The 17,123-nt window shown below is 37.8% G+C and overlaps 1 protein-coding gene across 1 annotated transcript in view; it reads left to right on the plus strand.

The window, feature by feature from the left end:
• Positions 1-17,123, plus strand: part of LOC126263434 (spatacsin) — a 351,500-nt gene that overhangs the window by 228,566 nt on the left and 105,811 nt on the right. The window contains exons 26-27 of the mRNA XM_049960526.1: positions 3,204-3,372; positions 3,460-3,641. Of these exons, the coding sequence (XP_049816483.1) occupies positions 3,204-3,372; positions 3,460-3,641 (351 nt within the window). The remainder of the gene's footprint in view (positions 1-3,203; positions 3,373-3,459; positions 3,642-17,123) is intronic.

Here is a 17,123-nt window from a genome sequence, read left to right on the forward strand (position 1 = left end):
CTCGTTCTGAAGAGAGATATTGTCATTTTGAAATCTGCTGTCTCTCTCTATCTGGTGCCAGCTAAATGACACAATCCCTGATTAATGACTGTGCATAAAATTGCTGACATTACACACCCAGATAGCCACACTTGTGGATTCTAGGTGGTGTGCTGGTTCCAGATCAATCGCACCCAGCACGTTAATGACAAGGATTTATGTGCTGGCTGCTCTGAGGTGGGTTTTGGAGAGTTTCCTATATCTGACAAGGTGAATACAGGGCTGGTACCAGCATGCTATCTCAGTTATAAGACTGACAAACTTTAAGGAAACTTTCACACAGTTGCCTATGGGGTAGCACTAAAAGCAAGAAGGATGTGGTAAACAAATTCTGTGCCAATGAGAAAGGGCTGGCAACAGAAAGGGGATCTGGCCACCTCCTACCACTAATATTACCAAATCCAGATTAACCTGCCAACCCTGTAAGACATGGCATAGGAAGAAGAGGAGGAGGAAGAAGAAGAAGAAGAAGAAGAAGAAGAAGAAGAAAGTACAAGATTGCTTACGTTAAGGAATTCTCAAAGTTCTCCTTTTCTGTGAAGCAAATGCTGCCATATACTACTGATTTAATTTCTCCAGGGATTGAATCTGTTGCTGAGTTTGCTTGAGAGTTTCAAGTAAGGCTTGGCTCATGGTGTACCATGGGCAGTTTGAAATTTCTTGTTGCTATGTTACATATTACCACTGAATGTCTGTTTTGAATGAATTATTACACAATTATGATCGATGTTGTACAAAATAATTTGTACGCAGTTATTGATAATAATCAGAGTAATAAGTCCAGCCAGATCAAACATCAAGCACAACTCAAGTGCCCAGTCGAAGTCTTCATAGGAGATCTCCCAGTATTTACACTTTGTATATCATACAACAGCTCTCTACTCCTGTGTTTGCTCTGTGCGGCATCTTAATATGTCCTAGAAATGATTGGATTGGCCCATGTGACCATTCTCCTCAGAGGCGTGATAAACTGGTCTTGCAAGGCACCACTCACACCACTCATAGTATAACACAGCAGACACTGTGTTGCAGTCTGCATTGCTGTCTGATATATAAAAGCAGTGTGAGGAAGAAGATGCATAGTGGAATCAGTGTGAAACTCTGTTGTTTCTGGTACAGAATCGTACAAGAACATCTTGCATGGACAGCACTCATAACGCATAAAAACAAAGTTTTTTTTACAAAAGGCTAATTATCAAAAAAGGTGGTGCCATAAACAATGAATGGCGGTATCTGAAGTAAGCAGCTCTGATCCCATCATTACATGTAGTTGACGGAATTATTCTTAAGGGAAAAATGCTGAATTAAAGCATTTTTGCCATGTCTGGAATATAGTAGGACCAATTTAATATGAGATCAGTGTGTAGATAGAAGAAGTTGGAGGAGACTAATTGTTGTATTTGTTGTCCCATACATGTTAAATTTGTGTCCTCTTGTTCCTTTTGTGTTATGTACAACTTTACACATTGGATTTTGTGATATTAAGAGCAAGTCCATTACAGCTAAATCAGTTATGGATATCAACAAAGGCACTGTTCACTTATGTTTCCATATACTTTCTGCCATTTTACCAACAAGGTCAGATGGATAATCTGCAAAGAATGGAACTTGCACATTGCAGTGGAACAAAATAGGTCATCAGTTAGGAATTTAAGAAACAGGGACCCAGTACTGAGTCTTGTGGAATTCCAATAATTACCCTACCCTCACTCAGGTGATGCTGGAATCCCATTACCTCCAGTAATTGTTGTCTCGTTTCCTAACTGTTAGATATGACTTAATCCCACTATTCTTTAGAATAATTGCATGATCTGTGTTGGTGAAAGCCATGGATAGATCACATAGGATTGTGACTTGTATCATTTTATTGCTTAGAGATTTAAGAAAGTGATTAATGAGGAATCAAATAGTATATCTATTGATTGGCCCTGACATTTATTGAGAATATTGTGACTGAATGGAAAAGAGTGAGTTTGACAATAAGAAAACACCTGCATCAGAAGTCAGCAAAGTATTTATCACAAAATGGGAAGGATTTAATAAAAAAAAAAAAAAAAGAATTTACCTGTAGGAGGTGAAATTCTAAATGCTGCCTATTGCCACATGTAAAAGAAGCTATCCTAGCTTTCATAAATATGGGTTCCTTTCTCAGGGAGGAAAGAAGAGTAGGTTTGTGTGTGTTATAAATGAAGAGTAGTTCACTCAGACTTGTAGATGAGAGGGACGCACCTGTTGTGAGGATGAAGGGAGCCAACAATGAAGGGGAAGCCATCAGAAAAGGAGGAGATCAAACATCACCCATAGGTAAGCACTGTGCCAGAGATCATAGATTAACAGAGCAAGAAGTAAAGAGAGATTAAGGAGAAGAAAAGAGAAATTAAAATAAAATGAATAGTGCAATTACCATGTAGGAGAAAGAAGAAATGGAGCTGAGGAAAATCAGGAAAAAAGGGGGTGGGGGAAATATTTCATTAAGTAAATGAGTTTAAAAAAAGAGGGTCTTTGCTAATAGAGGTTAAGTCCAGGCCCATATCTAGGACTTGACTATTTCACATAAACAATAATGCAAAAAATATTTTGACTTGGTGGTGTTTAAAAATGTTCCAAAATATGACATTTCCTTCATTCCACAGATGTCGTAGATTTTTTATTTTCAGTGATATAGATAGATTTGATGTGAGACATCAGAAAATGTAATGTAATTTATAAGTATTTTTTCATTTTCAAAATGCCACTGAAGAAGCAAAGTAAAAAACATATTACTCTTAAGAATTAAGTCGTCAGAAAACAACAACAAAATTTTCAAAAAATGAGATTCAAATTAGAAAAACCTTACTCTGAAATTGTCCATAAAATAAAATGGTTTTTCCATGTTTCTGGCCATATCTGAATATTTTTGCTTTCTGCGTGTATGCATATATGATTTTTTTTTTTTTGACAAGTACTATCCTCTGTAGAATATAGGACAATTTTTGTTAAACACTGTCTATAGGTGCTCAGAAAGAAAACACACAGCTGTTTTGACAGAAGAGTGATGTCACCTATCTTCATTATAATCCTTATACTGACATAATTTCTGCTAAGATATATGTTCTATCTGCTGATTTATCTCTTAGCATTTTTGCTCAACTACAAAATTGGTATAGGTTCTTGTTTCTCCACAGGACTTGCAACTTACTCTAATGTGCATGGATTTAGCTGAAGGTCAGTTAACACCATATCAGCTTCCAGCAGAATATAGGGCTTTGTTGAATCCAGAACAACGTAAAAACATAACAGGAGGATACAAGAAAAAATCAGTGAGGTCAAAACGACTTTCTTCTATGTCATCAGGTAATCGTGTTGCTGGTTAAAAGTTTGCTCATTTGCTAATGCTACAGACATCTATGTACATACATAACTATTCCTTTTTTTTTTTAGCCTCATATAGTCTTCTTAACTACAGCATAAGTACTGACCAAGCAGATGATTCACAGAAAGAATATCAGGACACACTCTGTCTCCTCGAGAAGCTTGCTGACTGTATAGAACATGGGAAACATCTCGTTTCAAGAATAATTGCATACTATCGAGTCTCTGTAAATTTGGGGCTGACTTATAAGGTAATAAACATTAATATTTTGAGAGTCCATTAAGGTATTCTCTCTGGTCATCAATTTAATTATACTTTGCATTTCCTCAGATAAAATGTTGTTCTTGTCCAGAGTGAGCATAAAAAATTTCTGTTTTGAAAGATAGAATGAAATGATGACATGATGTTGCACAGAAACAAGGCAACAGAGTTGTCTGTCTTGCAAAACACAAAGTCAAACCATCATTTTAATTCTGTTCTTTAGTTCTCATAGATATGTTGCCAGAATTTACATAAGTCCATGAATTATTCAATTAATGGACTATTTCTCTGTCAGTCCCAAAAGAAAGATATTTAATTTTGCAGTAACTTCAGTCCCCATCACTGTAAGCATCATCTCAAGTGTTTATATGCCTTTTTGATGGATATGTACCAGAACCTAATAACCCTATGAGAACCAGATTTGATTCTGCATGTGAGAACCTAATTTGCACATGCAATAGCAGCAGTTTTAGTTGCATAGTTTACCAAAAACTATTGAAACTGCAGCATGTGAAAAGTCAGAAATTTGGATTTACACCTCTACACACTGCCCGACAAAAAGAGTGAAGGACCTAGAAGAGCATGAGAAATCAGAATGAAACTTTGGGGGTTGAGAGGATATGTCATATTATTTCAGTGATTGCAAAATCAAATGAAATGTACAAAGAACCTGGCAGTGTCCAGGGTAGTATACACCACTTTGGGCCATTGTCACATCTAAATTCCCCACACATGTAGATACTACATGATTCAACCTGAAGGCCAAATGGAGACCTACAATGAAGCTGTTTTCAAACTCTGTCAGGTGCTAATAATGCTGTCTCACATGGGTACAGAACATCTCAGTGATCACTCAACATCTGACGCTGTTCATGCCTCTTGTCTACTCTAACATGTCTGCCAACAACACTAAACATGAACAATACTAATGCACTCTGGTAACCATTCTGCCTGTCACTGAGAATTGCAACACCATGTAAAATAAAGGAAAAGCAACCATTCACCTATAGTTGAATAATGTGGTACACATAGAAACATGCAACAGAAAACAGTATTTACATTAGCTTTTAACCTCTTTCCCTTTCTCTAGTAAAAAGTAGACACATTCACACACACAACAACCTCAGTATCCAAACACACATATTGGCAGCTGGAGTAAGACTAACTGTTGATTATCTACCATTGATAGCAGTTTCCTCGGTGGTTTGCTGTGTCAAGGTTGTAGGGGAGGATGGAAATGTTGAGGAGGAGGTAGTGGAATAGTGTGAGGCAGATATTTCAACAGATGACTCAATAGCTGCAGAACAAGATGAAAGGAATTTGGAGGACAGAACAATATAAGAGGTAGAGAGGGGGGAGGAGAGAGGAGGAAAGGAGAGGAAGGTGAAGGTGAGAAGGGGACAAGGATAGAAGAGAGAAAGTGGAAGAACTAGAAAGGGGAGAGAGAGAGAGAGAGAGAGAGAGAGAGAGAGAGAGAGAGAGAGAGAGAGAGAGAGAGAGAGAGGATGCCCACATGGGAATGGGGCAGGAAGAGTGGTGCAAGAAGCTGGGCGAGGAGTCAATTAACTTTCCTTTAGTCACTTGATTTCAACATTGTCATCTTTTTGAATTTTTATTCCATTTTCAACTGTTTCTGTTCATTTAGGAAGAAAAATGTTATTTACTTTTGTTGCCATGTTTCTTTATTTGTGTTTGTTCATTTAACTTTTTGAGATACTCCAATGATGGTGGGTTCTGAAAATTGTAGATTGTTCCTTTTTGATTTTTTGAGTGTTTTTTTATTTTTTTTATATATTTTTATATATTTTGTATGACTATTGCTGGTGTCAAATTTTCCTCTATTACAACTGCTTCTATTTTTCTTCCAGATTCTAATTTTGCTTTAGTAATAAAACAGCTTCTGTCATATTCTGTTCAATTTTTTTCCAGTGTTTGTTCTTGCTGTATTAATTTGGAGGCAAACAAGTTTTCAGGCAATTTTTAATCTCTCACTTTCAACAAAACATAAGTGTAACTTCAAAGTTAAATGTAGACTCATCAGTTACATTTAGAACATTTAGGTCAGAAACAACCTTCAAATTCAGTACATGTGCCAACAAAATCGATGTTAAGTACCAAGTATAGTTCCATCACTCTGGAATTGATTTGGACATTGAAATCAGTGGTTCCAAATTACTCTGTGGATTCATCAAATAATAATTTTAATGTTTCTAAGATGGTGATCCCTGATAGTGTTCCTTAACATTTTTCACTTTTGCCTAAGAAAATGAGATACCTGACAAATTCTGAGCTGGCACTTTTTCTATGAACGTATGTCAGAAGATGAGGCTACCAATGTTAAAGAGAAGTAAAAATTGGCCAGGTGCGAATAGGACTTGTGCACTGAGGGTTCTGTACAAAATTAATTGCGTCTATAAATAGATAATCCATGCTGGGAATTGAGAATCTTGACAATTTTTGCCTCATATCAAAATTGAACTGGCAAGATATTGATCCTAGGTATATCAAGAATTTCGAGAATGTTTTAATTTGGATAACAAATGACAAAAGAAACATTTTTAGTGTGATATAATTACAAATTAGTAGCTTTCTGATTTTTTTCCTTTACTTGTACTGTGAAACCTTGCTCCTTGCCAAGTTTCATGATTCTATACTAATGGGAAGTGTCCTACAGATTTCAATGGATGAGTTTGCCAGTATCAAAAGATGTGACTTAATTGGCCGTATCTTTTGGCTGTGGTGATTCAGAAGCTTGCATTTATTACGCCTCCAAGAGACTATATATTTTGGTATATGACAGAAATTTCAACTTTATACGTCTGTCCATTCCTGAGGAGAAAAGGCCTTAACAGATGGATGGACAGACAGTCAGATAACAATGACAAAATATTTTTTAATGTGATATAATTATAAATCCATAATCCTATGACTTTTTTCCTTTGCATGTACAGTGAAACCTTGCTTCTTGCAAAAGTTCATGGTTTTAGACTAAAGGAAAAGATCCTGTAGGTTTTGATTAGTGATTCGGCAAGTGTCAAAATATTTTATATAAATGGCCGTATCTTTTGATGCCTTCATTGACTCAGAAGCTAATGTTTATATTGTCACCAAGGTACCATAGACCTCAGTTTGTGACACAAATTTCAACTTGATGTGTTATACCAGTTCCAGAGAAAAAGGGATCTTAACTGATGGATGGGCAGACAGACAATCTGATTTTAAAAAAATCTTTTCATTGTTGTGTGAAACCTTGCTTCTTGCTTTTGTTTGGATTCACTTAGAAGCTTAAAATTTTTGCACCATCAAGGGAATATAGCTCTTGGTATGTGACACAAATTTCAACTTGGTATGTCTGCCAATTCCTGACAAAAAGGGTTTTGAAAAGTTGGACAGACAGACAACAAAGTGATTCAGGGTTTTTTTTCCAAATAAGGTACTGAACCCCAAAAGTAATTACAAACAACCATTACACTTTGGTCAGAAGGTAAGTGTTACCTAAGAACTTTGTTTATCAGCAAAGCAGAGGGTGAAAAATCGCATCAGTAATTATGCGAAGCTCTTTCTGAAGCCAACTTGTCCCTAAATAAATCTGTATGCTGAACTAATGCCAATAAAAAAAGTGTTTAGGGTTTTAGATAGTGATGCCCAGTAGACCTGAGGCAGACAACTTATAAACATCAGAACTTGCAACATTTGCTTAACGCCTATGTAAAGGCTTTGGGGTGTTCAGGTGAAAGACCATCCAAATTTCTGGTTAATATTATTTTGACATTGGCCCTTTCACTGGAAAGAGTTTGAAGGAATTCAGTCTAAGTTTAACATTTCACATCACAAGTTTTTGAGGCATGCAACCACGGCTTACTTTATGATCTTCAACAAAAAGGATTTGGGAACAGTGGGCTGGTATTCAGTATGACCTTCTTGAGCATATACCTCTGCAAAAGAATTCTGCTACTGTTCAGTCCAAATCCTATAAGGCCATTGTGAGTGCTTTAAAAAAACCTTTAATGTAAGCAGAACTTCATTTGGTAATTTCACACAACAAGAAGCATACAGAAATGAAAAACATACTTCAGACCTGTTCAGCTTGTGTTTTTAAAGTTTCTGTTGTGAGAGAAATTGACAATATTTCTGGAGTTCTTCATAGTTAACACTTGATATTGGATAGTCTGCTTCCTTTTTTTCCCAACTAGTTGTTAGTGGGCAAGTAACTGAGGAGCTTAGTAAACAATAAGAATATGATAATTTGGGGTTTCTAAAGAAAGCCCTAAAACATTATTTCACAGCTGGCCAACATTTGAGGGAAAAGACAGCATATCAAGTGTTCCACTGAAAAGTTTTAGGTTTATAGATTCCTAAGGAAGAATAAAGAACAAAAGCTGCAGTGACATTTTAAAAGCTGCAAAAATGATGCTGTTTGATATCCTACAAGTTTACTTATTACATGAGTGGAAGTAGAAGGTTCTACAGTTTGAAGATGATGACCCAGGTTTGGAGGTTTGGATGACAAAGGTATTGACAATTACTGGTAGCAGCAGATCTCAAAAAGAGACTTGTCATCTGTAGACTTGAAGCATCCAAATATTCCAAAACCTGTTAAGGTGTCTCTTACATTGCCCCATGGAAATATGGACATAGAGAAAAGATATTCCATTTTGAAGCACACATTAGGAAAAGACAAAGCAACAATGACTCAAAGATTTTTAAACAGATTTTTGACTGTGGGAGATGTTTTGGGATGTTTCCTTCTTTCTGTGCCCATTGACTCACAGCTTATTAGGAACAAACAGGACACATACAAATTATACTGCTTATAGGGAAAAATACAGAAGGAAAAAAAAACTTGAATTAAAAGGAAAGCAAAAAGCAAAACAAAACCAAAAGCATTTTGAAAAGGAGATTAGAAAGAAGAATAACATAAAAAAGTCCATTAACTATGAGACAGCTGCTCAAAAGTGGGGCTGGGGGGGTGGGGGTGGGGGGGGGGTGGGGGGGAATTGAGCACCAGTTACCTAAGGAAGCACGAGAACTTCTCTCTCAAGTTTCAGCAAAAAATAAAAAATAAATATTAAAGGTAGAAAAATGAGCCCAGGGTATCATAGAGGGCACACAAACCATGAAAGTAGAAGAAAGAGGGAAAGAAAGGGAGGTGGAAACCATTCAGAAAAATCATTAGAAAATAAAATTTATTACCTCATTTTTTTTGATGATTCCTAAGAAACAGTAATCCAAAAGTGTTTTGTGAACCTTCGCCCAGTATTGAAGTGTTGAATGCCATTAATTGTAAAAATGTGATGTAGATTTTGTTTGTGAGTTATGATTACCGATATTGAATTGCCAATGCTAAATTACCAATGTAACTGCATATGTTAATAAATGTATATGAAGGAAAAAAATGGCCATCCCCATCCAGGATCATAATAGAGAAATTTATTTTGGTCTTAGCCAGTATCTTTGGCAGGGGATTATCAAAAATGAAAACAATTCATTTGTGCCATATCTGTTTATTGAAATAATTTGTCATCTTTTAAACACCTTTTTAAAATGTGTTGTTACATTTCCATTGCCTTTTTCAAATATTTCGTCACCTTACTCAACTTGTTCAAGTGCAACAATGACTCCTAACCCTGTAGAAGACAGTACACGATCTGGACAGGGAAGGAGTGATGTGGGTAGAAGAGAAAAGGGGAATGATTTGGTGAGGCAGTGTAGGTTTTAGGCTAGGGGGATTGTGAGAGTCCAGGGTTATGCAGGGGAAACAATTTCCACCTGCATAGTTCAGAGAAATTTGTGCTGGAAGTATTCAAATGGCTTGCATAGTGAAGCAGCTGTTGAAGTCGTGTGGTGCACAGCATGTTCAGCAACTGGATGATCAAGTTTGCCACAGTTTGATAGTGGCCATTCAAGCGAGTAGGCAGTTGGTTACTTGTTATGCCCACATAGAATGTTGCACAGTAACTGCAGTGTAGCTGATATACAAAATGGCTGCTTTGATGTGTGTTCCTGTCTGTGATAGGGTAGTAATTGCCTGTAACTGGACAGCAGTTGGAGATAGTGCATGATTATATGGGTTGACTACAAACACCTATGGGGTGCAGGACTGGGAACAAGATTGGAATAATGATGAACAAGGATATTCTGTACGTTTGGTGGCTGGCACAACAATTCCGTTGGGCCTTGAGCCTTTGTTGATTTTTAGAGATTCCAGCAGTTTTGTAACTCCACAGACACGAATATCATGTTTGTGATCCAACTTCTAAAGGTTGAACATTCATTCTGGAAACAACATGTAGACTGTGGCTAAGCCAGTTCTCTTTTGTACTCTTTTTCCCAGGAATACTAGACCAGCAGGATGTGAAGGAAAACTTATGTGTACCTTGAAATGTGTAAGGTAGGTACCGGTGGAAATGAGGTCATGACAGTCTGTTATAGGTCATGCCAGACTAGCTTGAATAACTTATCTGCATCCATAAAATTGAAAAAATATTCTGATACCACATAATTATGCTGCCCATCTCCTCACTGCAAAACATGATGAATCAAATTAGAAAATAAATCATTTACTATGAATCTTCTAAGTGCCATACCAGAAAACTTACTGATTCAAAGGACTAATAGGGAAGTTTTAATTTGTAGTGCCATTAGTACAGAGGCACTATGTTTTAATTTTGATAATACAAGTTGAGAAATACAGCAGTAATACTTTAACTAGTGGGAGTGTAATCCACGAAAACTAGTTCTCATTTCTTTTAAATTTTTTTACAAGAGGAGAACAATATTACATTCAAGAAAAAAGAGTGTCTCAGTTTTGAATTTTGTTTCATGCACAATTCCATTCCTGGAATCAAATGTTGCAGAGTTTACTGTAAAACTCCCTGTTCTGTTGAGGAAGAAATAGCAGCTTCAACAGGCCTTTCTGTTTTCCTGCTGATAAACATGGCTGGTCTGTCAGATGAAGTAAGGCATGCCTTGCATTTGCCATAGACCTTCCTCTTTTGAATACATTGACATTTTTCCATTTTTATGTTTCAGAGTAAGAAATTTATATAGCTATTTGGGATGGATCAGTGTGAGACACTTTAATCTTATTGCATTTGGAGATCTTGCGTGCCTACACGGACAACGCTGTTTTATCAGCTTCTTTAAAATCAAAGAAGTCAGTTTTATGCACTGGAATTACATAGAATGGCTTTATAGCTTAGCTGTCCCAACAATTTTTTATTGCTTCTTGTGGGACAAAAGGCCTGCTTACATTTCTTCATTTCTCTATAATTGCAAAGTCCTTATTGCAGCTCAGGAAGGTGTGCCCACTCACCAAAAATGTGTATGACAAACTGCCTATTGGCTTCTGTCTCGGGTTCTTCGGCCGATGTTCATCTAATGATTCTTCTGACGTTTCGCCAGCACGAGTGGCTGGCGTTGTCGAAGCTTCACCCTCCATTGCCGGTGGTGAACTGGAGCCGAGCTCGCGGAACAATTCGAAGCACAGGCACTGGACTCGGCGACTTGCAAACCTAAGGTGTGGTACAGGTACGTCGATGATACTTTCGTGGTGTGGACCCATGGTGAAGAACAGCTCAGTGATTTCCTAAGACACTTGAACAGCCTCCATGACAACATAACATTTACCATGGAAGTAGAAAAGGACAAGAAACTGCCATTTCTAGATGTGCTGGTCACAAGGGACGGTGAAAACCTGGGACGCAGCGTGTATCGAAAACCGACACACATGGACCGATACCTGCACAAACTGTCAAACCACCACCCGAGCCAGAAAAGAGGCATGATTAGTACGCTCGTAACGAGAGCAGGACGAATATGTGAGCCGCAACACCTCAAAAAGAGAAATGCAACACCTGGAAACTGTCCTGAGGAGCAATGGGTACCCCAAAAATTATTTTAGAAGTGTAACAGAGCCAAACACTCGGCGAAGTAAGGAACCAGGAAAAGAAATGTCGGGTACGGCCTTTCTGCCATACATTCCCAGAGTGACGGACAGAATTGGCCGTATATTGCGCAAACATGGCGTAAAGACGATTTTCAAACCGACAAGGAAGATCAAAGAGTGTCTTAGATCGGCGAAGGAGAAAAGAGACCCACTTGCAATGTTGGGAATATACCGTATACCATGCACATGCGGAAAAGTTTATGTCGGGATGACTGGACGATCCATCAACACCAGGATCAAAGAGCATAAGCGACATTGCAGGTTGGGGCAGGTGGAGAAATCGGCCGTGGCAGAGCACGCACTGAATGAGACTGACCACGCAATAAAATTCGCCGACACGGTAGTTCTGGCTGTAGAGAACCACTATCACACGTGCTTGTTCAGAGAAGCTGTAGAAATACAAAAACATGCGAACAGTTTGAACAAGAAAGAGGAAAGCCTTAAGGTCAACGGATCCTGGCTTCCCGTACTGCAGCGAACGACCGTCGCAGGTAGCGAGAGGAGAACCGCACCGGAAATGACCGCGGAGAAGCCCTCGGACGTTGGCGCGCCAGGTACATATAGTCTGCGCCCGCAAGCTCGGCTCCAGTTCACCACCGGCTATGGAGGGTGAAACTTTGACAATGCCAGCCACTCGTGCTGGCGAAACGTTAGAAAAATCATTAGATTAACGTTGGCCGAAGAACCCAAGACAGAAGCCAATAGGCAGTTTGTCAACAAGTGGCCATGAAAGCCTTAACAATTTTGTAAAAATGTGTATGTTATGTCTTCAAGCCGTCCTAGGCTAAATGGAAAAAGCATGGCCCTTGGGAGTCCATTGGGAAGCACTGCTTGACACCAGGACCCTGTGCCATATAGTAATGAATGTTCAAACATATTCTCGATGATTTACGATTTGGAACAAGTCTAGGAACATGCTATAGACGATCAAGAACACAACAGCATTAAAAACGCGTTTTGGGAAAAAATTGCACATAGCGCATTTTCCATTCCAGTTTCCAAATATTAATCACTGTACTTACAATAACAATAATTCTTATAAATCTGTAAATTCAAGCCGGCTGGGGTGGCCAAGCGGTTGTAGGCGCTACAGTCTGGAACCGCGCGACCGCTACGGTCACAGGTTCGAATCCTGCCTCGGGCATGGATGTGTGTGATGTCCTTAGGTTGGTTAGGTTTAAGTAGTTCTAAGTTCTAGGGGACTGATGACCTCAGAAGTTAATTCCCATAGTGCACAGAGCCATTTGAACCATTTTGTAAATTCAAAAGCTGATACAAGATGTACCCATCATCTGGTATGTGTATTAAACATATTCTTTCTTTTTTCATTTGATGACATCCTTATCTTGTTGTAGCAGCTGCTTTCTATCCCAAGTTGCTAATTATATTACCTCAGATTATACTTTGGGAACCTGTACCTGATTTATGTTTAGGCAACAGAATCAGCTGCCCACTACATTGGTCAATGTGTAGCTCATCAGAAGCAACTTCCCAGTACTACTGCATCTCCTATGGTCCACGATGGCACATTGACCAAGTGGATCTCCAAAATTCAGATATTTGCAAATATTTCTAGGAAGCCAATAACTAGCATTTAAACTACACCATCAGAATAAATGTTGTGATAAACATGTTATCAAAGAAACCCTAATCTCTTTACATATATCTAATGCTGCTAGCTGATGTGCTCCTGTTAGCTTCAGCAATCATGCACTTGCAGAAGACTCTGGAAAACAATACCCATTTGAGAACCAGTTGTACTTGTATCCCTGCCCCTATCATTTCTTTTCTTTCGTTGTCAGTGAAAGGTAACCATAAGCATCTAAAGTCAGCCTCAGTGTCTGTTCCAATATGTAAATCTAATTAAAATTTCTTGTTGGTTGTCATTTATAATGGGTCACTAAAAAGTATTCCCACAAGGGATGTCAGCTGCTCCTTGGTGTAGACTCATTCAAACAGAGGGCTGGTAGCCATCACTAGTAAACTCTGTCATTTCTCTCTGTGGTTGGCTGAGGTCGATAGATTGCAGGCAGCTCTCGATAATGAAATACACTTTCATTCATTCTTGATGTTTCACAGAGCCAATCAAGAAAAATAATTTTCTAGGCTGAGGAATGTCCACTCCACTATTAGTTATTGCAACTTTGTGTAAACCAACTCTGATGCCTTGGTGCTTTGTAGCAGACTTTTCGAAATAAATTTAACTTTCACAAGTGTATACAGTGAATTTTAATTGCTGTTTCAGTTTAGACTAAACTATTAGCTGCACCTGCATATTTGTACACAATAACAAAATACATATTTTTTTTATTTTCATGCTTTCATTCCACCAAGTACCCTAGCCAATTTTTTTAGCAAAGTATCTCTGGACCTAGTCACGTTGGTTAAACACTTGTATGTTACATTACAAAATGATGTGAATTGTATCAAAGACTCGTACATAACATCAGTTCACAGAAAAGTGAAGGGAAGACATTTTTGTGTGGAGAAACGAGTAGTATATCTCCATCTACATGACTCCTCTGCAATTCACACTTAAGTGGCAAGCAGAAGGTTTCTTGAAATCACCTTCAGACTGTTTCTCTACCTTTCTGCTCTCTAACAGCGCATGAGAAAAATGAAACACTCTCATCTTTCTGTATGTGCTCTGATTTCTCTTAAGCATGCTGATGGCAATAGAATGTTTTCAAAGGAGAAAGTTGATGATCGAAATGTCGCAAGAAGGTCTCGCTGCAATGAAAAATGCATTGTTTTAATGATTGCGACCCCAACTTGCTTTCATAACCATGACACCCTATTTCACCATAATACAAATGAGGTGCCCTTCTTTGTATATTCCTGACATTGTTTCAGTGTTGGGGTGATCTACAGTAGTGTGCAACTCTCAAATGTCAGTATCACTAGTAAAGAATTTATTGTATTTCGATAACCGGTTCCACCAAGACTGTGTTTCCATGTTCAGATATAATGCTGTATAACATAAATAATCTTTTTCCTCAGTACTGTAGGTAGTGTTACAGCATGTGTCAGTGTTGTGAAATTCAGTGGAAATCAGCATGTCAACTGATCAAGCTATATTCTCTTTTACATTTGACATATTACAATCAATAAATCAAAAGTTATTACCACTTGGAATATTCTGTGATCTGGCTAAAGCTTTTGATTGTGTTGAGCATGATATACATATACAAAAGTTAAAATATTATGGGATAACAGGAATAGCAGGCTCATGGTTCTCATCCTATCTTTTTAATAGAAAACAGTGTGTGTCTGTATCAGGCTTACCACTTAGCAATAGTCATTAAAAATATGAAACCATCGGACAAAGGGTGCCCCAGGGCTCTATTTTAGTTCCCTTGTTGCTCCTGTTATATATAAATGAAAAAAATGACCTTCCATATGCACTGTCACAAAATGCAAACTTTGTCTTATTTGCAGATGATACAAGTATTGGTATTAAAAAAAAAAACGTGATCTCGCTGAGCAATCGGCTAATGAAATATTTGTATCAGTGGGTGGTTCACAGCAAATGGATTGTCACTGAATTTTGACAAGACCCAGTACATACAGTTTAGTACCTCACAAAGAATACCTGACCCTATGAGCATAATGTAATCAAACAATGAAATTAAAGCTGTAGACAGTGTCAAATGTTTAGGGCTACAAATTGACCACAAACTAAATTGCAAAACTCACACTCTAGACTTAATGAAACGCATTAGTTCAGCTACATTTGCAGTATGCATGATAGCAGAAATAGGTGATTTAAAAATGAAGAAGTTAGTTTATTCATCCTACTTCCATTCACTAATGAGTTATGGAATCATCTTTTGGGGAAATTCCTCTCACAAAGAGAACATTTTCAAAATTCAGAAACGAGTCATTAGAATTATATCTGTTCAGTCCTAGATCATCTTGCAGAGACCTCTTTAAGAAACCTGGTATTCTAACAACTACTTCTGAGTACATATACTCGTTGATGCCCTTTGTCATTTCCAACATGTCTCTTTTTACACAATAGTGCAAAACATGATTATAATACCAGAACCAAACACAATCTGTATAAGAACATAAAAGCTTAACATTAGTACAAAAAGGAGTTAAATACATGGGAACTCATATATTCAATAACTTACCAAGCATATCAAAGGTCTTGTAAGTGATAAAGATCAGTTTCAGGGTGAATTAAAGAACGTCCTGTTGACCATCTCCTTCTACTCCATCGATGAATATCTTCACAAGGATTATAGCTCATAACTCTGTCTGCATTAGAATTGTACAATATCCATGTATCTGAGAGGGGAAAAAAAAGAGCTTGACTCTTTCCACATCCCGGGGACTCCTCTCCAAGGGGTCCATGGAAAATGATAAATGTAATGTAATAAAAGATATGCTACAAGTGCTCATGCACACAAACAGCAGACAACTGACTGAGCCAAAGACAGCAACATAGTCTTGCTGAAAACAGTTATCTAAATCTAATACAAGCTTTACTAGTGACTGGCATTTGAAAGTGTCTTCAAAGTCTACTTTTCCTCATTAAGGGACAATTGCCACTTTTTGCACCATACAAATATCACATCTAAGTCATTTTGCAACTTGTTTTGATCTTCTGATAACTTTACTAGATGGTAAATGACATCATCATCTGCAAACAATCTGAGAAAGCTGTTCAGATTGTCTCCAAAATCATTTATATAGATTAGGAACAGCAGAGGTCACATAACACTTCCATAGGGAACACCAGATATCACTTCTGTTTCAATTGACGATTTTCCATCAATTACTACATACTGTGACCTATCTGAAGGGAAATCGTAAATCCAGTTGCACAACTGAGGCACTACTCCATAGGCACACAATTTTGTTACAAGTGTCTTGTGAGGGAAGGTGTCAAAAGCATTCTGGAAGTCTTAGAAATATGGAATCAATTTGAGATCCCTTGTTGATACTACTAATTACTTTGTGAGAATAAAGAGCTAGTTGTATTTCACAAGAATGATATTTTCTGAATCTGTGCTGACTATGTGTCATTAGACCATTACCTTTGAAGTAATTCATAATGTTCGAACACAATATATATTCCAAGATCCTACTGCAAATTGATGTCAGTGATATTGGTCTCTAATTCATGGTATTACTCCTATTTCTTTTCTTTGGTACTGGTGTCACCTGTGCAACTATCCAGTCTTTTGGTACAGATCTTTCATTGAGATATGGTGGTATCTGGTTGCTAAGCATGAGGCTGTTGTATCAGTATACTCTGAACGAAATCTAGTTGGTCTTCTACCTGGACTGGAAGACTTGTTTTTACTGAGTGATTGAAGCTGCTTTGCTACACTTAGGACATGTTGGCAGCTGTTCTGAATTAGAATTCTGGAATATTTACTTGATGGAATTCCAGAGAACTGTGTTTAATAACTCTGCTTTAGTGGCTCTGTCACCAGTAATTTTACCATTGGTATGATGCAGTGAAGGTATTGACTGTTTCTTGCCATTGGTGTACTTTACAAAGAACTGGAA

Source organism: Schistocerca nitens, chromosome 6 (genome assembly GCF_023898315.1).
Source record: "Schistocerca nitens isolate TAMUIC-IGC-003100 chromosome 6, iqSchNite1.1, whole genome shotgun sequence".
Lineage (NCBI taxonomy): Eukaryota > Metazoa > Arthropoda > Insecta > Orthoptera > Acrididae > Schistocerca > Schistocerca nitens.